Source organism: Chelonoidis abingdonii, chromosome 17 (genome assembly GCF_003597395.2).
Source record: "Chelonoidis abingdonii isolate Lonesome George chromosome 17, CheloAbing_2.0, whole genome shotgun sequence".
NCBI classification, from domain to species: domain Eukaryota; kingdom Metazoa; phylum Chordata; order Testudines; family Testudinidae; genus Chelonoidis; species Chelonoidis abingdonii.
The window spans coordinates 35100330-35123422 of record NC_133785.1 but is presented as its reverse complement, the minus strand read 5'-3'; the positions used below and the strand labels follow the sequence as shown (position 1 = coordinate 35123422).

Genomic DNA, 23093 nt, shown 5'->3' with positions numbered 1-23093 from the left:
GCGACAATAATGATTCAACCCAGAATTCCAAGGGGCGGGGGAGACTGCGGGAACTATGGGATAGCTACGGAAGAGCTACCCACAATGCAACGCTTCAGAAATCGACGTTAGCCTCGGACCATGGACGCACAACGCCGAATTACTGTGCCTAGTGTGGCCGCATGAAATCGAATTTATAATATCAGTTTTATAAAACCGATTTTAGCTAATTCGATATTATCCAGTAGTGTAGACGTGGCCTGAGGCTACTCAGTACCTTGCACAATCCTGGGCCAAAGGAGTAGCACTACTGGTTGAGGATTCAGCCAAAGACTTTGCTGTTGCCATTGATTTTATAGGGAAGGCACTCCATTATTATGGTGATAGGTGGCAGTATAAAACTCTAAGATAGATAGATAAGTGTTGTTTATACAGTTCCCTGCTGTAACCTTCAAAATCTTCTGCCTATCCTCAGCTGGCTCTGAAACCCCAGCCAGACCGCCTCAAATGATTGGTCTTCCTTTCTCAGGTAGCTCTCCATCTCCAATTAGAAGTGAATTTGGTGCTAGTGGTGACTATTTAGAAACTGAAGATCTCTGTTTATCTACTCATGAAGTTAAGCTGAGCATTAACCCTTGTCTTGGAGTAGGGCAGAAGGATGAATTTTTGAGAGGTGTACGTAGATCAGACTCCAGACCCATTTTATCATTTGCTTTTACACCAACCAGGGTACAGATAAGGACTAATTGGGACAGCTGTGTGGTGGCGGACACCTGTTCAGTCAGAACTACAAAAAACCCCACTCAACAATAAGTAACGTAATACCAGGCAGATAGTAACAACTTTTGGTAACTACACACCCGACTATATTAGAACCAGTGATCTGAAGGTGAAAGATTTGTATCTTGCTTTGAACCCCCTAACCTGAGGTCATTCTAAAACTAGGAATAATAAATAAGACAAATATTCTCTCAGAGTTGGATATTAGGTCTTACTTACACCAGGAAATTAACTAGAACAGCTATTTTAACAATTAATGGAACAGAGAGTCCACACAGAGAGCTATTTCGGAATAGCTTATTCCAGTCAATTTCCTCATGTAGACAAGGCCTTAATGAAAAGGGATTCCATGGAATTAGGGTGACCAGACAGCAAGTATGAAAAATCGAGATGAGGGTGTGGGGGTAATAGGAGCTTATACAAGAAAAAGACCCAAAAATCGGGACTGTCCCTATAAAATCAGGACATCTGGTCACTCTATATGGAATGAACATTTTTAGTATTGAATCAATTTTGAAGCACCAAATTCAAGGAAAGAATTTCATTTGTTTGAAAGCTTCAATATTAATAGGACAACGTCAGGTTATAAACAACGTTTAAAATAAAAATGTCCTATACTTACTGTTTGATTATTAACAATACTTCAAGATTACTGAAACTGAAATAATTTGTACAATTGTAGGCCACGATCCTGCAAAGACTCACAGTTGACTTTGGACTAGATAAGTAGTAGTGCCTGTATAGTTTTTGAATTCCTTGAAGCATGAAAAGTAGAGAGAGAGAGTGAATTTCACTTTTGTTTCTCTGTAGATTCACTTTCAGGTTCTCGTGCATATGCAGAATACTGCAACGTGCAAATACTGCAAGACAATGCTAAAATCCTAAGGGAATAGGTGTTTCAACTTTATACTGTTTACAAAGTGTCCTGTATTTCCTCTCTCAAAACAACTGCAAGACTTGGTTGGCACAACCCATCTAATTTCTGGAAGTCAAAGCTTCAGCTGAAGCTACATTACAGTAAATATTTTACAAGCCACTCTCTGTGGCTATGCGCTTTGCATTTCAACAACTACGCATAATTGTCGGGAGTGCACCAGTGCTTCGAGCTGAGCTTTTCACATAGATTACACATCTCTTTCTGATATTTTTCTGCCTGATTAGTAATCACTACTGATAAATCCTTTGGACAGTTCTGAACACGAGCGTCAATGTGATGGGGATGATTCCAGCAAAGTCTGATTGAATGCAAATGTTATGTTAATAAAAGAATGCCTAATGGCAAGCTCTCCTAGCACTCTCTTCCCTGGACACCAGAGGGAGGAGGAGGAAAGGACGGCCAGCAGAGAGACCTAGAGAGGAACTATTTCAAGAGGCATGGAGGATCTTATCACAGAATGGAGCCAAGTACACTTCTGGAATCAGATCAAAATAAATAGCGGCACGTTGTCTAGGGCAGGCACTTCCGATAAAGGAATTGGCAGAGGTAATGCAAGGTAAAGTTACTGCAGAGAGGATCGAAGTCCATCGGATCTAAACACCATAGTCACAGTGCATCCTAGCTAATTACATTCTCCAACTTTTAAACCAGACACCCTGTTTTCCACATTGTAGATAGTCTCATGCTTATACAGTAACTCCTCACTTAATGTTGTAGTTATGTTCCTGAAAAATGCGACTTTAAGTGAAACGATGTTAAGTGAATCCAATTTCCCCACAAGAATTCACGTAAGGTGGGGGGGTTAGGTTCCAAGGACATTTTTTTCACCAGACAAAAAACTATATATTATATATATTGTGATGGGGCAAGGCCAGATGGCTACAGTAAAGTACTGAGAAACAGGTATGTTAGCCCCAGGCTACACAAATCCCTAGTACCCTGGTAACCAAATGGCAGTTGCTCCAGGTGAATCAAGACACCTGGAGCCAATTAAGATCTTTCTAGAAGGCAGTGGAGATAGCTACTTTAATTAGAACGCCTGCAGCCAGTCAAGGCAGGCTAATCAGGGCACCTGGGTTTAAAAAGGAGCTCACTCCAGTCAGGCAAGAAGGAGCCAGAGGAGAAGGAGCGTGTGTGAGGAGCTGGGAGCAAGAAGGCAAGGAGCTGAGAGTGAGAGAGTGTACGGCCGGAAGATGGAGGAGACAAAGATTATCAAGACACAAGGAGGAAGCCTGTGTGAGGATAAAGAAGCGTGTGGAGGAGCCATCGGGAAGTAGGCCCAGTTGGGTTGTAATCTGTCATGCGAGCTTTACAGGAGTGGCACTCAGACAGCTGCATCCACAGGCCCTGGCGTAGAACCCAGAAGTAGAGTAGGTGCCGGTTCCCCCAACTACCAACTCCTATCAACACAGGAAGCTGATCCAGACTGGGAAGAATCACTGAGGTGAACAAATCCACCGATAAGCGCAGGACCCACTCAAGGTGGGAGAACTTTGTCACAATATTTATACTCGTGTGTCGTGTGTGTGTGTGGTGTCTATATATATATACTATATATATATATATTTAAAAACACACACATGCATCACCGCACGCGCACACAGAGTATACATTTTAAACAAACAACTTAATACTGTTCACAGCTATGATGATTATGAAGCTTGGTTGAGATGGTGAAGTTAGAGGGTGTAAGAGGGTGGGATATTTCCCAGGGAATGCCTTGCTGCTAAATCAGTGGTTCTCAATCTTTTGTACTGGTGACCCCTTTCACACAGCAAGCCTCTGAGTGTGACCCCGCCCATAAATTAAAAATACATTTTTATATATTTAACACCATTATAAATCCTGGAGGCAAAGCAGTGTTTGGGGTGGAGGCTGGCAGCTCATGACCTCCCCATGTAATAACCTCATGATCCCCTGGGGGGCCCCACCCCCCAGTTTGAGAACCCCTGTGCTAAATGATGAACTAGCACTGGGCTGAGCCCTCAAGGGTTAACACATTGTTAATGTAGCCTCTCACTCTACAAGGCAGCAGGAACGGAGGGGAGGAGTGACAGCATGGCAGACAAGGGACAGACACACCCTGTGTGTGTGAGACAGAGAGATACACACTGCTCCTCTAAATAAGCTGACCCACTCTTAAATGCATTGTCTTTTTAAGTGGATCAGAAAGTTGAGAGAGCAGCTGCTGTTCCAGGCTCGTGCTCTCTCTCTCCCTTCCTGTTCCCACCCTGCCTCCATGTCCCCAGCCTGCTCTATATGGAGAAGAAGGGGTAAGTGGGGTGTAGGAGTGGGGAAAGGAGGACATTGTGACATTAGCCCCCCCCTTTCTCTTCCCCCAACAGCAAGCAGGAGGCTCGGGGAGCAGCTCCAAGGCAGAGGGCAAGAGCCATGGGGGGAAGGATAGCTGCAATTGCTAACCTGCACAGGGAACTTACAGGAGCTGATAGGGGGGTGCTAGTCCACCCTGGTTCCAAGCCCCCACCAGCTAGCTGCAACAGGCTGCTCTTCCTGCAAGCAGTGGGCAAAGCAGGCAGCTGCCAAACAACTTTAGAAGGGAGCATTGCACAACTTTAAACAAGCATGTTCCCTAATTGATTAGCAACATAACAACGTTAACTGGGATGACTTCAAGTGAGGAATTACTGTATCATAGAATATCAGGGTTGGAAGGGACCTCAGGAGGTCATCTAGTCCAACCCCCTGCTCAAAGGAGAACCAATCCCCAGACAGATTTTTGTCCCAGATCCCTCAAGGACTGAACTCAAACCACTGAGCTATCCCTCCTCCCCTATATTTTGCTAAATTTACGAACCATGATTAGCAACCTCTCAGGGTAAACTTCATTTTGATGTGGAAAGAAGCTCATTTTAATTATTTATTGGGCACCAGGGTCACAACAAATTCAAGCTTCTGTACTATGACAACCTGCAACTCAGAATTGCAAATACAATGCAATTAGATACAAATGCCAAGACAACTAGGCCTCTAGATACAGGGATAAGTCAGGAGATTGGAACAAAATTTGAGACACTTATAGCAACTCCACAGCTATCTGTGGTCATCAATCAATCTGCATGCTGGAAAAGATGAGGTAGAGAAGAGATTCATTAATATTAGCAGTAGACTGACCATTTACTTTCCCATTAAAACTCAATACCTTGATTGCCTCATCAAACCATCTCATTATACCCCAGCGGCAAAAGAAGGATGATTGAACGTCGGCCACAGTTCGACTAACTAATGTACAGTGGTAACAGAGATATTTATGTTCTTTCCAGGAAGATTAATAATATCTGCTGTTTCCTTTCCAACTGTAATTGGAGAAACTTTCTACCAAATACATAAATCAAACATGAGACTTATGGTGTATTTTAAAGGCTCTGAATATTAGAGTGATTTTAAATTACTCAGATTCTGCAGATACCAGTAATAAAACTAGAGAACTCGTCTTAATATATTCCTTTCCTTACTTTTTAATTTATTATAAAAATATAAAATTCAATAAAATTTTTGAGGCAGAAGGGAAGGAGAGTATTCATTTTACTACAGCCCTCATTCATTGCTCAATCTGTGCACTAGAACCCTTGGCTTGAGTTCACAAGAGATGAATCTCAGACACCTGACAGGTGCTGGGATTTTCAGAAATGGATGAGCACTCACCACCATCTCAACACTGGCCCCCACAAGGTGTCAAGACAAGCAACCACAAAATCACCAATCACCTTGGAAAACGTAGGTCCCGCTAATAACCGTCCCACCCCCTGTCCTGGCAAACTCAAAACATGCAAAGTAAAATCCCAGTCTTGCAAGCCAAAGAGACTTTGCAAGGGGATGAAAGGACTTTGTGTGTTAGCAGGGGCCTTAATTTACACCCTTACATGGAGCACGTTCTTTACCAGGGGCTGATTAATGGGAAACAACTGGAGAGCTGAAATGCAAATGAAATCAAGTACAGCAACACACTTGCACTCGCCATGTGTGTATGTGGTGGCAGGACCATCCAGTACACCTTTTTGGAAGCAACTTGTTCCCCACTGACATTCCCTAGCCCCTGCTGGCTTGATGCTGACTCCACTACAAACCATTTGGAAGGCTGGTAGAGAAGTATTCCTGTGCCAGATGTTCCCCACGGCTTGGCTAGGAGGCGGCATTCAGCACATATTTACGGTCTTAACTCTGTGCTTATTTTAGCCCTGCAGCTCATCTCTGACAGCTTGACCCTGCCCGGTATAGGCATCAATGGCGGCGCAGACATGCGCAACGTAAAAAAGTGGTGTGTGGTGCAGGGAGCACAGAGGACACTGGCTTTCTATGAGCACCTAGCTCAAGTCCCGGTAGCAGTGACGCTGCAGCGGCATGGGGCTGTACAAGTCTGCCTGGAACCCTGGGTAATTCCACACAGGGCTTGTCATCATTGAAGCCCAGGCTGCTGCAGCTTCACTGCTCCAGGACCTGAGCTAGCGAGATGAAAGCTAACTCGGGTCGGTCTCCACAAGCTGCAAGGCATCCTGGTGATTGCAGTGTAGTCAACCCCCCCTAAGAAGGCAGCAACAGCTGCTGTGCAGTCACCAAGTGACTCTGGCCTCCCAGCAGCAGTGAGACCTACAAGGGGAATGTCTCATTAGCGTACTTCTCCTCATTACACTTTGCCTTGCACTTATGGAATTAGAAGCCCAAGTGTATGCTCTCCCATACACGCTCACTACACCCAGAACCATTTTTACCATGTTTTATTCTTGTGACTTACTATTGCTCAGTGGAGGTTGTCCCAGCACCTTTCTGGGACACTGTGCTTTGCCAAGACACAAAAAAAGAGGTGAAACTTCATCAGGATCGCTAAACTCCTAACAGATGTCAACTGAGCATGCTCAGAAGTAATTTTTCAATTGCTTAAAACTTTGAGTTTAAAATTCTTTTTTTTGGCCCATCCCTCACCCGGAGAAGGGCTGGTCATGCAACGAGGACTATGCACATTCAAAGTCTGGCGGGTGATTTTCCCTGGATATTTTTGAGTTATTGTTGAGCTTTAAAAAAAAATAAAAAATTAGAAGACTATGGATTATTTCTGCCCTCTTCACTTTCCAAAAAACAACCAAAGAATTGCCCACAATTTCTTTGGAAATCCAAAGAAAGTTTCAGTCCCAGAGGCAAACTTTTATCAGTATATGAAAACAGGGGTTATGATGTAAATTCTGATTTAATCAGAACACTTGCTATTAAAAGACACAGATAGATATTAATATTACATATAAATGTTATGTATAATGCATCTATACACATACATTTCCTGCCATAACAAAAATGGATTAAAATGTTTTTTTTAATATATGATATATAATAAGAGAAAACGTGAGAGGTAGTCAATTTCTACATCTTATAACTTGGGTGGATTACAAAGATTTAGGACTGCAAGCCTTCCAGATAAAACTACTTTAAAAAACAAACAAACCCCTAAGACGTACCTCCTCGTTGCACAAGTAATGTGACTTCGCTTCCTTTAGGACATTCAATCAGCATATCCACGACTTGGTTGTGAGTGAGGTTTTGCACATTCTTCTTATTCACTTCAACGATAAGATCCCCTTCTTTTAGGCCTCGGCACCTGGGGCTGTCTACAATTTGTTTCACTCTTTGGCCCCCACCACCAGGACTGTCTGCTATAGTAAAACCAAAGCCCATGGGCCCTTTCACTATATGTACAGTTATCAGTTCAGGCTGTGTTGCTATAGAAGAAGCCAAAGAAACAGTATCGTTGGGGTAACCATGGGATCCATTTGAAGACACTTCAGCTGGACTACTTGGCCGTTGCTCCTTCAAGCCATTTACTTTCCCCGTTTTACTACTGTGGCTTGCTGGAGAATCATAATTTTCCTGCCCGTTCACAATGATCGGTTCTTTATCTAGAATTGCCACAGATGTCACCAGGCTTGTATTGGGGTCATCGGGGTCAAAGGGCAGAGGGTAACCTCGACACAGTTCAAGGTCCACACTGGCACCGATGGGAATGGACTGGAAGATTTTTACAACTTGAGCATGTGTATGTCCCAGCACACAGGTATCATTCACGCTGACTATAACATCTCCTATGGATGAAACAAAAAAAACAACAACCAAAAAAAACAACAACATACACTGTCAATTCATTGCTTTAATACCCCAATATCTTTTCAGAACATTAACAATGGACTCTTCTCAGCACTGAACAATGGGTACCACTCTGCTTCTTTGCTGATAGACTTGTACCGGCATAAACATCTGCACAGATACTTTATCTAAATACTCCTGCCTCTCAGCAAAGGACAAGAGTAGCTGTGCTGAGGTGAGCGACAGCAATCTGTATCCAAAAGAGTCACTGAATAATTTTTTACATACAAAAGTGTTTTGGAAAGAAAAATAGAACTTGGCTTATTAAAAAAAAAATCAAGCAAAATGACAATATATGGCCCATTTAATAGTTTTTGCAAAGCTCAGCTCTTGCTATTACACACACTAATACAGCTGACATATGACAGAAACACAATGGAGATCACATGAAGAATAAAAACAGAATGATTGCAGCTAGAGACTACATAAATATGGTGCAATGGCGTCTCAGACGTAAATGTCTCACGCCTAAGTACTGATTTTAAGTTATGATTTGTTTTATACTGTAGCTGCAAGGCATGGCCGTTTAAAGCAGTGAGGCTCAACCAGTGGCTCCAGAGGCATGGGTCACGTCACAATTGTCTCTTCCTACTCTGCCTAGTCAGAGCAAAAAACCCACCCCCATTGCTTCCTGTAGCACTTGGCGTAGGCAATGCACTAATGTCACTACTGAAAAAACAGACACGGCCCGGGATGTCTCCAGACATGAAGAGCAGCAGGAGGGACTGGGCAGAACAGCCATTTTCCCACTTCTTGGCAGTCGCTAGGAAGAAGGGGCAAGATGAAAAGGAATCACAGAGAGGTGCAAAATAAGCCACACAATACCCTTGAGGTGTTTTCCTCCTTAGGAGCTGTCAATGCATCCCAAAGTGCCTATTGCCACGCAGTGTCAGGTGGCTCTCTGGGACTGCACTAGAAACTGACGCGGTTCCTCTTTTCCCCCAAGATTTAGCATCAATGGCTTAGCAGTCAGAGCAGACCACTGGACACGATAGCTCTTGAGATCTGGTATCAACACTGCCAATAACTTGCTACAAGACCTTCAGAAAGTCCCTCAGCTGGTCTGTGTTCCAGTTTCTCCACTTACAAAATGGGACAATACTACTTATCGATTTCAGAGCGTTACAATGAGTCTTAAAACTCTGAGAACCTCAGATATCAGCCGCTGTTAAGCGCAAAGTGGGGTGTTTTTTAATTTTTGTCCCCAGAGCGTCATTACCTGTCTCCATTTTGCCATCCAGGGCAGCAGGGCCATCAAGCACCAAACTCTTGATTTGGAGAAATTCATCCGGTTCGTCCCCTCCGACCACAGTGAAGCCGAACCCCCTGCTGCTTTTCCTCAGCTTGGTGTGGATGAACTTCCCTTTCAGCTCTGAAGGGTTTCGCGTGAAAAATGGTTTTCCTGTTTAGGAAGTTTTGAAAGTCCATAAATATGCTAGAAAAATATTCTATCCCGTTTTCCTTCCCCAGCCTATGCTAGCAATTTTATGGACAGATACACTTGTGTGTATGCACAGAAGAGAATGGGACAGATCTGCAATTTTACTCCAGTTTACTAGCTTCTTACTCCACTCCATTGACTTCACTGGGACCACTCATGGAGTCAAGTGCTACATGTGAGTAATGGTATCAGAATCTGGCCCTCTGCTTATTGATTGTGGGTGTCCATCTCAAGGCAGAGTATATATTTTAATTTTTAAAACAGATGCAGTAACGTGCATAGGCTACCGATGGTGGGAGATGGAATACACAGACAATCTGGATATATTTACTAGCTCTTTCTCCTGAGACAGTTTAGGAAGCACAAAAACACGTGTAATGGCAAATGTCATATCTTTAAAAAACAACGGATGAAATGAGAGCTCATGAAAGCGAGGCACTTGTAACACTCGCCTCAGGCAGCAGGTTCTGTGCTAAGCGGCCTTTCATGGCTCTGCCAGTGCTTTTCAAACCTGACTTGCAATGCCTCCGCTATCTCAGCACTGGTAATTTCTTGAGCAGTTCTAGAGACTGCGCAAACGCCTGCCAGGGCAGGCTGCTGTGGGAATTTCTGGGTGAATGGAAAGCTAAACAAATTTTTGACCATATTACTCTGTCCATAAGGCCCCTGACCCCCTCATCCCCACCCCGGTCTTTCATCCCTAACTGCACCAAAAGTAAAGCAAGCTTTGTGAAGGGATCTCGCTTCCTTGATATAATCCCCTACCCTGCAGTCTCCTCTATATATTAACTCCAATGTTCTTCAGATGCTGCCCTGCTCAGCCAAAGCACTCTCTGACTCATGCTCCTCTCCACACTCTGCCTGATGTGCATGAAACAGTATCAACAGTGGTGTGTGGGTGTCATAAACAGATAGCTAAGGGTTAATGTTTCTTTCACCTGTAAAGGGTTAACACCAAGAACAAACACTGCCAGAGGACCAATCAGGAAACTGGATTTTTTCAAAGCTCAGGGGAGGGAATTTTTTGAGGTCTGTGTCTTTTGCTCTGTCTCTCCGCTATGAAGAAGGTTCTTTCTATTTCTAAATCTTCTGTTTCCAAATTGTAAGTACAGATAGAAAACAATATAGCGCTTTTTTAGTTGTTTTAGGTGTAATTTAATGTGTGTAGCTTGCTGGAAGTTTCCAAATTGGAGTATCTTTTTGAATCAGACACTGTTTTATGTCATATATTTTTTATAGGCAAATAGCCCTGTATTGTCACTTGATGCAGAGATTATATTCTTATGTCTTTTCTTTCTTTTTATATAAAGTTTTCTTTTAAGAACTTGTTTGAGTTATTTTTCCTTCTGGGTAGGCTAAAGGAATGAAGGGGAGGGAAATTCTCTTTGTGTTAGATCTAAGGAGGGTGAAAGCTCTGCAGCACCAGAGAAATTGGGTGGAGGGGGAGGAGAGATAGAATCTTTTTCTGTTTCCTTGTATTTGGGGTTTGTCTCTTTGTGGAATAGTGGAGACATCTGGTATATGTGATGTAAAGAGATTGCATCAGTACTTCCCAGGTTAGCCCAGAGAGGAAAGTCTGGGTGGGAGAGAGAGGGGGAAGGGAAGTGGGTTATTTCCCTTTGTTGTGAGACTCAGAGTCTCTGAGTCTTGGGGTCCCTCCAGGGAAAGTTTGGGGGACCAGAGCCAGGCAGGCGCTGCAATTCCTGTCTGGTGGCAGTGAGATAAGATCCAAGCTGGTAATTAAGCTTGGAGGTTCATGCTAGGCACCCAGATTTCTGGATGCTGAGGTCCAGATTTGGGAGTTAGCCTTATGATAGTGGGAACCACAAAAGGAATCACAAGGCCAGACTGGCTGTGCTGGAGGGGCGTTATCCATGCTTCCTGGGAGCATGCTATGCAGTGAGGAGAGTTTTAAAAGTTTAATAAATAAATAAAATGTCCTGTGGAGGTAGGGTCCATGTAAAAGACACTGCATGGGTTCTGAAAATTAGTCACATTGCCTGCTCTGCTGCCAGGAGATCAAACATCTCCGCACTTGTGAGTGTTTTCTACTCAGGTCTCTAGAGGGAAAAAGCTGTACCACTGAGACCCCTGCTGACAACTCTAGGATTGCCAGGGCTCGATGTGCATTATAATCAGAATGCCGGCGTGCATTCAAGAACTCATCACCAAGTTTCTGCTCTGAAAGGCAGATCTCTAGGGTGCTATTTGCTTTGCGAGATATGACCTCCCCCCACCCCACCCCCGCTGTGTTTCAGGTGTGCAAAAAGTGTTCTCCCCCCAGAAAATGTTAGCAGGATGTGAGGTAATGACTCGCCTCACAGCCTCTTTGAAACACAAGAACATGATTCTTGTGTATACTAATACATCGTGCTAATAGCAGCATTTTTAGGCTACCTCTTGGTTGCAATGGGAGGTGAGGGGGGTCCATTTTTTTAACTCTCAATGAACTTTATAACTGGATGCCGAAAGACAAAGCTACACACCAAGTTGCCGAATGGCAGCTGCTGCTCTTCCGGGCTCTGTGCAACACTCCCAGACAGCAGAGCCTGAAATGAAAGAGGGGGCAACTCAGCTGATCTCTCCCAAAGAAAGCGAGCAAGCGTGAGAGTGAAATAATTGCCGTGAGTGAGAGAGGAGGCATGGGTGTGAGTGAGCGAGAGAGAGGAGGCAAGTGCAAGCGAGGGCACACGCTGTGAGGAAGTGTGCTGGTGAACATCTATCCAAGCGACCGGGAGACTAGAGCTTTCACGTAATGTCACCAGAGCAGAAGGGGCTGATCAGCTGAGTAAAGGTCCCCAAAGTAACCCTAAACCCTTATGTTTAAAGTAAATTTAAGAGGATAAGAGCTAAAAACCGACTACATACAGGCAGGGTCGGCTTTAGGCCTATTCCACCAATTCCCCCGAATCGGGCCCTGTGCCCAGTGAGAATCCCTTCCTGGCTAGAGGCGCTTTGTAATTTTTACACACTTGGCGGTGCTCCAGGTCTTCAACAGCACTTCGGCAGCGGGTTCTTCGCTTGCTCTGGGTCTTCGATGGCACTTCGGCGACAGGTCCTTCAGTGCCGCCAAAGACCTGGAGTGAGTGAAGGACCTGCCACCGAAGTGCCGCCGAAGACTCGGAGCACAACCCAATGAGTACAAGCCCCACATGTTTTTTTACATTTTTTTTTTTTTTTTTTTTTTTTTTTAAGTCATACCTGCCGGGGCCCTGTTGAAACTGCTCAAATTGGGCCCCGCACTTCCTAAAGCCGGCCCTGCATACAGAGTCAAAGCGCAGCATTCTACCTCTCATGCCCCACATGGGAGGTAAAGTCTGTATTAAAAAATATATTTATATATATATTTTTTTAAACAATAGGTTTTGGGCACTTTATGCCACTCTAGTTGTGTAGAGGGCGTGTAAAGGCACTGCCACAGGCCAGGGGAGAACTTCCACTGGAGTAGGAGAATGGCAGAGCTACTGGATATCGCCCTACATTCCTCCCCACCACCGCCCCTGGAACAGAAGGAAATGGGAGATTCTGGGCTATCCCAGACTGCAGCACAGTGCATAGGGATCCAGAGTAAGGCTGCCTGCACCTGGTGCATTCCTCGCCACATGGCACGACCCATGAGAAGCAGTACAGAATCCATCCCAGTGGATGGACAGCTGTTTCTTCTTTTCACTTGAATCCATTCTACCCGTTCCAGGAAGGCATATTCTTGCTTTGACAAATACACCCTATTTAGTCTTAAAAAAAATATCATGACAAAAATACAGTTCTCATGATAGATTCAAGATTCTCTTCTTGCTCGTTGCTTATAATATAAGCTGCAGAGCACAGAAACAATGGCTCCAAATTGCTTGTTTATTTTCTCCCCACATTTAAATAAGCTTGAAGCTAACATTTTAATTAAAAATCTGCCACGGAGCGTTAATTACTGAAACAATTATATTGACAGACTGACACAATCATTGGAAAGATTTCTATCGACTTCAGAAATGGGCAGAGATGGGAGTCCCTAGCCCTTTTTTTTTTTTGCCAGAAGCTGGGAATAGCCAACAGTGGATGGATCACTTGATGATTCCCTGTTCTGTTCATTCCCTCTGGGGCACCTGGCACTGGCCACTGTCGGTAGACAGGATTCTAGGCTAGATGGATCTTGGTCTGACCCAGTATGGTCGCTCTTACGAAGGAGCCTGGTTGGCTCAACTACATTCCACATGATCAGTTCCCCTTTATTATAATATGCAGCAGCTTGGACAGCCTTTGCTTTGTTCTTAAGGCATAAGGGAGAGATGTGACGTTGATGGTTCTATTGGGTGGTATGGTCGCCCTTGTCCAACATGATTCGCTGTCCTGTGGTTCTGCTGGATCCCTTGTTCCTCCTGAAGCTTCAGATAACGATGATTCCCCACTCCCACTGACCAAGAAGCTGCACCAGACCTCACCTCTGCCCTCCAATGGCTTTCCCTTTGCAAGTCTGGGTGACTGCATTATATTCTAATTGCCCTCAGGTTGCATCTGCTTTGCAGCATGGCTCACCCTGTTCTGCAGGGACGAGTACATAACACCTGCAGCACACTGCACTACCTATTTATTCGAGTCAGAGAATGATTTACGGTGCTAGCGACAAACCTGCAAGGCTTGAGCTCGAGTTACACACAATTAAGGCTGCTAGGGGACTCTGGCTGTTGATACTTGGACTTAGTTAATCCATGGCCGGCTGTGTAAGGGGAAGGCTCTCACCTCGGGATCTTGCCTTGAGCTTTAGCAAGTTTCAGATCATGCTGCAGCCCTTTTATGAAGTCCTTCATGTTGCTCCAAGCATTTATCTTCCTGTCCGGTGGCATGGTTCTGACAAGCCACTTTTCCAGGAGTAGCGGGACGTATACAGAATGTTGCGTGAGCATTGAAATGGCATCAGTAAATAAGGTCCTGACCCTGCAAACACTTTTGCACTTGCTTCCCTTTAAGCACAACAGCAGTTCTCTTCATTTTAAACGGAAGCACGTGCATGAGGATTTGCAGAAGTGGAGCTGATATCTGTGCGTTTTATGGAGAGCACTTTGCTTCAGTTGCAATAGGCATTATGATAGCTGCCTACACAGGAAAAATTTGTAGAGGCTCTAGGAACGCATTGAATTTTATCTCATGGAATTTCCACTTAATAATCCCAGCAGTGGGATATGATTTTTCCTTCCAAGCCCTCAGTTACTGAGATATCTAGAGTGTCAGTACCCCTGCCCCGCTCTCTGACTAGCACAGCTCCCTCATCAGCCACGTTACAATGGTCTCCCCAAAACGTTTCTGGCATGGAAAGCTTCACAACACAGAAGTAAAAGGAAACACTGACCAACTCACCTCTCTGCCGGGACCCTCTCCAGGCAAGTCTAAACGTGAGACACTCAAGTGGCTATTTGTGCAGGAACGTAAGCAAGCCTCACAGAGCTAATGAGCACGTCAGAAATAGTGTGCTGTGAAACTGTGGCAAACACAGTAGGCATTGTTTTGGCATCAGAAAGTATTGACCAGCTCTAGGAGGACAATGGTGTCAAACAATTTTAATTTGCACTACACTCTCAGCCTACTTGCTCATGTTTAGCGATTGACAGGGGTAACAATTATACACTAGCTTTGGCCGCAGTAACATCCACCCACACACCACCTATCCCATTCTGACCTGATCAGATTATAACATAAAATATCGTTAGCCTGCATTATTATAAGAACCACACTTTATTCTTGGTAGATTTGTTTCCTGTCCATACAGGCAAGAAAATAACGACAGCCAAAACGTGTTCTAACATAGTTCAACCACACAGTATTGCAAGAAGGGGCTGAGTTCCATAGGCATTTGCACACACCCATTATATCCTACTGTAAACAATTTGCTTTTAATCTGTTAAAATTCTAATTTATATTTTCAGTATCTTTTGAAAGACCTGAAATGCGCGCAAGAAAGATTTTTCAGAAATCCGCTCTCTAAGAGGCACCCCTATTCCCACTTTCATTTTTGTCCTCTTCTGTGTAAGACGCACAGTTCTCAAAATCTAGAGAAATTCAGGAAATTGATGCTGTGTCTCCTCACTCCACTACTACTGAAGGTCCTGTTTCTGAAGAAATGTGGAGGCAAAATTAGTTTCATTATAATGGAAAAACCTTACTGGATGTTACCTTGTACTGGTGCTTCTCGAACTGGTTCTTGGGTGTTTGGAGCATGGTTTGGAACAGCCGGTGGACCAAGAGATGGATGCTCTTCTGTCCATTCTACAGATAGAAAAAATACAAAACATAACTATAATGGAACAAAATCACCCACCTGGGTAGGACTAAACCTTCTAGAAAAGCGAGGAGAGGACTGAAAAGTGGAGGAGGCCATGTTGGTTATGTGGATTTGCATTGTGAGTTCTGAGGGATGTAGCCAATCGAAGTGTCATGCAGAAACTTCACAGCATACCTGCATTCTACATGGCTGAGACTATTTCATTTCTGTGTTATTGCTGCATTACATGATTTTTAATAATCCAAAAATGTGTCAGAATAATGAAATAACGGACTGATGTGGAACATGTTTGCAGCACCCAGAATTTACTCTTAGCATAAATGTAAAAAGGAGTTTAATTCGTATTTAATACTATTCCCTAGTCTTTCTTTAAGTTTCATTAGTACCAGGCCAAATATCAAAATGACCTCTTGGAAAAAAAAATCATAGTTCAGACTCACAAGTCGATTTTTATAATTCCTGGGGAGCAAGCAAGCTTGCTCTGCAACTGACCAATCTTTCAGAATTAAGTTAAAAGTAGTTAAAAACTTCTCCCCATTTCAGAGATTTGAAGCCATTAAGTGCTAATATATTTGATCATTTCTCCTTTGCCTCGTGCTATTCAGTTTTCTAGTAAGAGCGCAAACTACATGCCCCTTTATATCTCATTGTGTGTATAATCCACCCCTTAAAATCACACGGATCACAATGTAAGTATTTTAATGAAGGACAACTACGTCCACGCGGGGTTGTAAACTCAAGGGAGCGCATATTCTGTTAACAAATCTTTCAAGCATAGTGCTCTCTACGGGTGCCAACCTTCTGGTTGTTGTTGCTGCTGCTCAAGCTGTTTTTTCCGTTTCGCTTCCAGAACTGGATTCTCATATTGTGTCTTCCTGTTAATGTGGCTGGAGAAGAAAGAGAGCAATAAATTAGGAAACATTTTGTGTGGCAAACAAAAATGACAGCCAGACTTGAAATTCCCGAGACAAAGGGGGCAAAAAAAGCGAACAGCCAGGCATATGGTGAAACACTCACCGACTTGTGCCAAACGCTCATTTAGGAAAACAAGCACAACTTATCTGCTGTGACATCTTGAGCAGGAATGGCTAATTCTCTCAACTACAATAAGAAGCAGTTTAACTGTGAAAATGAGATTAAGGCAGAAAGGATGCCCTGTCTGACTACATGTTAAAAGACAGACCTACATCGTCCCTGCTTTAATCAGATTCCCAGAGGTGCAGTCATTCCCCGGCTCAGGGAAGTTTAAAAAAAAAATCTGGTATCAGCTATCTAATCAATGCACAATATTAATATGATGGGTGAAAAATACTTGCAAAGCTTTGCACTGCAGATCTGGGCAGCAAGACAGACTGAATTAAGGGGAACGTGTGACCTTGGCACAAGAAGTATTTTGAATTAGCAACTATTAAATAATCTGGTTTGAAACCAACATAAATCAATCCAATCTGCTACAAAATAAGCTTACTTACCTGTAAATGTGTGTAGAAACTCCTAATGTCTATGCATCATGCATTGCACCAGATGGATAGTTAACCCTTTTGTGAAACCCATACAAAAAATGACAGCACCACAAAATTGCTAAAGAACTGCTAATCTGTTGAAGCCATTAAAGTTCTGCTGGAATTTACAAGACCTGTGAATTAGACAGCTCCTTAATGGAGTTAGATTCAGTAGAAAAAGTATTAACCAGTGCGTTGAACACAATATTCAGGCATGTTGAACTCCCTCCCTCTCTCACACACACAGCTGTATCTGAGCTATCTTTATTGCACTCCTGATCTTGAGATACCTTGTCTATGCAATTTAGCAGAGTCACAAAACTGCTTTAACTTCCTCTATAATATGTGAGGGACATTCTACAGGTCAGAGTGCATTGTGTTCCAACACGGGCCAGGAACACACCCATGCCTATCACCCGCTATATCAGATGCAACATCTACACATTCAGACTAGAAACAAGGGGCAGATGTTTAAAAGGGAAGGTACTCAACCATTGGAACAACTTAACTGGGGATGTGATAGAGTCTCTATCACTTAAAGTCTTTCAGTCAAGACTGGATGGATACCTTTTTCAGAGATCTGTTCTAGCTCAGACAGAAGGGCTTGATACAAAAATTAATCCATGTGATTTTCTGCCCTGTGCTTTACAGGAGATCAGACCAGGCGATCCCAGTCTTCCTTTCGGGCCTTAAATATTTATGCTGAGGGTGAAGGGGACCAGTTATTCCAGTTTCATGGTAGGTTACAATTTCGCTATACTAGGGCAATTCTCAGCTGCCCTCTGCTTTGATGGCACAAGGTGAGCCTAGCAAGATGTGTTGACAGCAAACGGTCATTAGCAATTTTATGAAAATGATAACAGAACTGTGAAAAAGACCAATCCAGCACTGAGCTACAATGTGCTGCACTTATTGTAGGCAATCAATCGCATTGCAAACCTCAATAAGTTCTATTTCAAAAGAGGCTGGCATAGTATGGACTCAATATTTCAGGTTTATTCTGAATCACAGACCCAGCCGAAATCACCTGCAGAGCTGCACTCTGCTGGATCATCAGCTGTTTTAATACTTGGAGAACTGATGACAAAGGTAGGAAAAAGCATGGTGATTTTTACGTGTCCGACCAGCATAAAAACATTAGCCAATTGTGGAGACATATCACCAGGGATAGTATTCACTTGATTGGTTCTACTGAGAAACTGATAGGTAAAGCACTAGCAAAATACACCTATTGGAAGAGACAATACAAAATAGTGAAAATCTGTATCAGAAACTTCAGTACATCAATATACTGATTCAGGTGCAATTTTCACACAAGTCATAGGGATGATTTCAGTTACTCTTTACACAATGGCATCTCTTTGTATAAAACCTACTGAGATGAATATCTTAAAAATCCTAATGCGCAGAGACAAAACACGTATATCCAATTTCTCTAATGATTATCTGTGAATTTCAAGCATGTTGCTTTAAGCACCTAGTCAGTGTTAATTGTATTTGGTTAAAATTCAACTACAGTCCAGTACAAAAGTTTACCATTAAGAAAGTGTGTTTTGCTGTCTGGAAATCCTTTCCACAGTTCCATAGTTACCTTCAAAACAGCTGTTTGCAAATAACTGCAGAACTTTCACTACAGAGTTCCACTAAGAATTGTCTTTACTGGGTTCACAAAAAGGATACTTTTTTTTTTAAATAAGCCTGATGCTAGACTGTTGATTTAATGAATCTAATAAGCATATGAAAACAAATTCATGAATTCTATAAGAGACTGTCAATTTAATGTATCAGTGGAAAGCTGTGAAGAATTTAATGGTTTCCAAAAAATGGTATCAATTAAGTTTTTCATGAAATGAAAATCATGCAGTGTAACAGAACATAAGTGTGTTTGTGTAAGAGAGAGAAATCTATTTTATACCTGTATTAGTAGATGATAGATATTAAATAAAATGGTCTTTTATATCACATTGTTGTTACAGTCCTATTTAATCTCACACTAAGGAGTGGCCCGAAATTAATGGGCATGCATATGCAAAGTGGCATTGGAAATGCTGGAAAGAGACCTCTTGGCATGACATTTAATAGATGAAAAATACCTCCGATATCTCTGGCAAATAAATGTCAGGCCTTAATTATACAGTTTGCTAAACCTTGTTTCCCAAGCCACAGATGGTGGGGTCAAAAATGAGCCAAAGCAGATAGAATCTGTATTCCATGTCTATTCTGAAGGCTATCCTAAGCCATCCTAACAGACAGGAGTGTACTCATAATTAAAAATTCATTTTATAGGGTCAGTGATGAAACAAAACTGAGTTCTCCGATTTCCCAAGGGAGCGATCTGTCATCTAGATAAAGAGGAAGCTGTTCAAATTCTGGAGAGAGTTACATTAAACTCATAATTCTTTACAATACAATACAGGAACCTTTATGGTTACTATTTGATTACACAAGCACTGTCATTTTTCATTTCTTGTTGGGTTTTTTTTTTAATTGAAACAGTAATCTGCTTTATGAGAGCATATTTTGATCATACTGCTTTACTAAGGAAATTGCTAAATTAATCACATACCCATTCTAGCTTTGAATAAATGGATCTCAGCTAAAAAAAATTCTGTCTTTGCCAAGAATGGGTCTCAGGCATCTAGAGATCAGTACTCTTCCTTGCCTTTATTTCTAGCTATGCATTCATTAAGGAATTCAGGCCACTGAACGTTAAGACTCTGAGGTTTCCCAATGCTCCAATCCCAGTAGGCCTCTTCCCTATATAAGACCACTTGCAGTAATACAGCTGAACAAGCCCTTTCAGTGTATCCCTACACTTGGAGCTAGGGTGTGTGATTTCCCGCTTGAGGAGACATACTCGTGCAAAACTGGTAGCAGCGTAAGCTGCAGGGGCATAGGCAGCGGATTGGGCTCGGTGCCTGAGTACATACCCATGAGGTCTGGATGCATTTGTACTCAGAATGGCTAGCCCGTGCCACCACTGACTGCTGCCCATGCTACTGCAGCCGAGTTGCTATTTTGAGTGCACTAGCTTGATGAGAGCTAAAAGAAGTGCATCTCCTCAAGCCGGGAAGCACACCCCCGGCTCCATGTGCAGAACAGTTCATTAATTAACTTTGATCTGGTACCGTTTCAAAGAGGACTAAATCAAAGTTCAATAGCCAACTGTTAATCCACGTCAGCAGGGTAAAATGGATTGTTAATCCGAAGCAGGGAGGCATGCGGTGGATAGCTTGCCACAAACTAAATGCTCATGTCGGCAAGCCCTAAGCGTACAGCACTCTTGTTTAGGTCACATCCTGTAATGCTGAGCCACGGCCAGCCACCAGGAGGTGCAGAAGAGCAACGTATGATGTGCCTTCCTTCCTGAGACCAAGAATATTAACGCTTCACTTCCAGCATCTGGAGAAGTACGAGTCTTTCGGTTGCGTGTGCATTCTGATAGTACTGCAAGCTACAAACAAAGCAATCAGGGTGGGTGACTGTCTTACATCACGCGTGACTAGCATTCTTAGCTTATTCGTATCGCTTTTTTGGTGGTGGTGGTGGTGGAGGCAAATACCACTACCCCCAGCTGTGAGTCATTCAGTTCCAATGAATGATACAAAGATAAAGCAAATTCAGCTGGAAAAAGTTCTTATCTATTTGACACTGAAAACAGAAACGTCAAGCAGCACTTACTCTACATAGTAGACTCCATATACAGGATCTTCAATCTTTTCCCAACCAGCAGGCAATTCTGGGGGCGGGAGAAAAGGTATATGAATGCCTTAAAGATATAGTTTTCAGACAGGCATCGCTGTTTCACTTGGCTTACAGAATTCCACATCAGCTCATATTCCCACTTACAGAATAACTATCAGGAAAGAGAATCACCACAGCAATCATTTCCGTACCAGTACATAGTCTAATGAGCACAAATATTACTGTTGCCTTACCAGGAGCGGGGTTAACAAACCTGTGGAAAGCAGTCACCTCTGCTCATTGCCTATAGTTTTAGCAGGTCAATTTTTTGTTGCATTTTAATATTTAGATTCCTGGGTTTAATGAACAATCATGCACTCTTTGTCTAAGAGTCTCTAGGAGGTGCCTCTCTCTAGCTGTTTTGGTTTGGGAAAGTACACTTTTTTTATTCCTCTGCTAAGTATTTGCAGTAACCGTGCTTAAATACATTTCAGCATTTACCATGATTTCTATGTTAGCACCCAAATGTCCCCCTCAGGACCTGGGGCCCATTATGCCAGATGCTATGCAAAAACAAATGTACTTCAGTGTAGAACACTTAATATAAAAGAATTTAATGCCATAATCACATGTAACATCATTTTCTTTTTTTAATTAGAACAATTACTAAAAACAGATCTGAAGATGAAATTAGCATTTGGAACTCTATTCCCACTTTGTGCCTGCAGATCTTCTAGACTGGAGGCATATGGTACTTCTTTACCCACAATCAGTGAACATCTTAACCTCTGACGATAGGACAAGCAGCAATGGGCTTAAACTGCAGCAATGGAGGTTTAGGTTGGACGTTAGGAAAAACTTCCTGTCAGGGTGGTTAAGCACTGGAATAAATTGCCTAGGGAGATTGTAGAATCTCCATCATTGTCTAACCTGCTCTTAAATACCTCTTAACACCTGTCAGGGATGGTTTAGATAATACTTAGTCCTGCCATAAATGCAGGGGACTGGACTAGATGACCTCTCGAGGTCCCTTTCAGTCCTATGATTCTATGATCACTTCAGCATAGTAGTGAGTATTTGAACTCTGTGTATTATTCAAGGGCCTGATCCTACTCGCACTGAATCAAACAAAGTTCCCAATGGCTTTAGGTCCTGAGGCACTACAAGGGCTGGCCCACAACATTTTAGCACCTGAGGCAGGGAGCTCAAATGACGACCCCATTCCCCTCGCTTGGGCCAAAACTTTGAAAGGGATCGACCACACGAGGGGCGGGTAGAGGATGCTAGTGGAGGTGGTGCCTCCCCAAATAGTCAAGTGCGGCCCTGACAACAGTGCTCCCCCTCCTGGGCCCCTGACTTCCTCGAGCACAGCACTCCACCATCTCTGTGCATCTGGAGCAGAGAGAATACGTATGCACCAGCAACAGACACAATTTTCTACACTCTGGGTCCTAGTGGCGCCCCACCCACAGTCTGGCACCTGAGGTGGCCACCTCAGTTCTCCTCATGGTAAGGCCACCCCTGGGTACTACACAAGTTACTTTAAAGAAAGAACCGTCACCATATAATAAGCATGCATATGAAGACTATTAAAATACCCCAGTGAGAAAGAATTCCTCATAAAAGCAGCGCTTATTGCCAAGTTGACATGACCAATGGGAAATAATCTGTGTTTATTCATTATGGAATGCAAAGATTTATTTTTATTAATGGTATCAGTTGCGTAGCCAATGCAATCAAGCAGTGGCCCATTAATCAGAATAATGTAACTGTACTGTTCAGTATTTACTGATATCAGCTACACTGCCATAAAGGCACAAATAATTTCAGACTGAAAATAAAGAGAAGCCATACAAACACATATGGGGTAATTACTCAGAGTTTATGTTTGCATTCAGAATTGGCTGAACATCAGAAGAAATTAATTTTGTGAGTTTTGCTCCATAAGTCCCTTGTTTGCAAATAAAAGCCATGTTTTCCCCCATTCTTTATTTTTACACTTATCAGGTTTAAGCATCTTTGGATTCCTTGAGACATAAGCAACCAAATGCAAGCCAGTGCTAACTTTTGGGTATGAAACCACTTTGCAAAAGAGATCTGCTCAGAAGACTGCATGCCTACCAAATGAATGGGTTTGAACATTCCTCTACAAAGCACAAAAGTAATGTCAATATTAAAATGGAAGCGCAAAACTAAAGGCCAAATCCTGGAAGTCTTTACTCAGTTGAAACTCCCATCGATCTGAATGATGGAAAGAGTGGGATTTAGTCAAAAAGTTTCAAACAATTAAAGATCTAACACAGAGAAAAATCAAAAGAGTCAAAAGTATTGGCTGAGATTTCATTCTTAATT

The 23093-nt window shown here is 42.8% G+C and overlaps 1 protein-coding gene across 38 annotated transcripts in view; it reads right to left on the bottom strand.

Annotated features, from left to right (window-relative positions):
* MAGI1 (membrane associated guanylate kinase, WW and PDZ domain containing 1) overlaps positions 1–23093 on the bottom strand; it is a 526245-nt gene that overhangs the window by 63514 nt on the left and 439638 nt on the right. For 22 of the 38 annotated variants that reach the window (XM_032764470.2, XM_032764488.2, XM_032764506.2 and 19 more), the window contains 6 exons: positions 20739–20796; positions 16354–16442; positions 15447–15539; positions 11771–11833; positions 9063–9245; positions 7162–7782 (listed from right to left, as the gene is read on the bottom strand). In XM_032764470.2, the coding sequence (XP_032620361.1) occupies positions 7162–7782; positions 9063–9245; positions 11771–11833; positions 15447–15539; positions 16354–16442; positions 20739–20796 (1107 nt within the window). The remainder of the gene's footprint in view (positions 1–7161; positions 7783–9062; positions 9246–11770; positions 11834–15446; positions 15540–16353; positions 16443–20738; positions 20797–23093) is intronic. The other 16 variants (XM_032764557.2, XM_032764594.2, XM_032764604.2 and 13 more) reach the window with 1 other exon arrangement.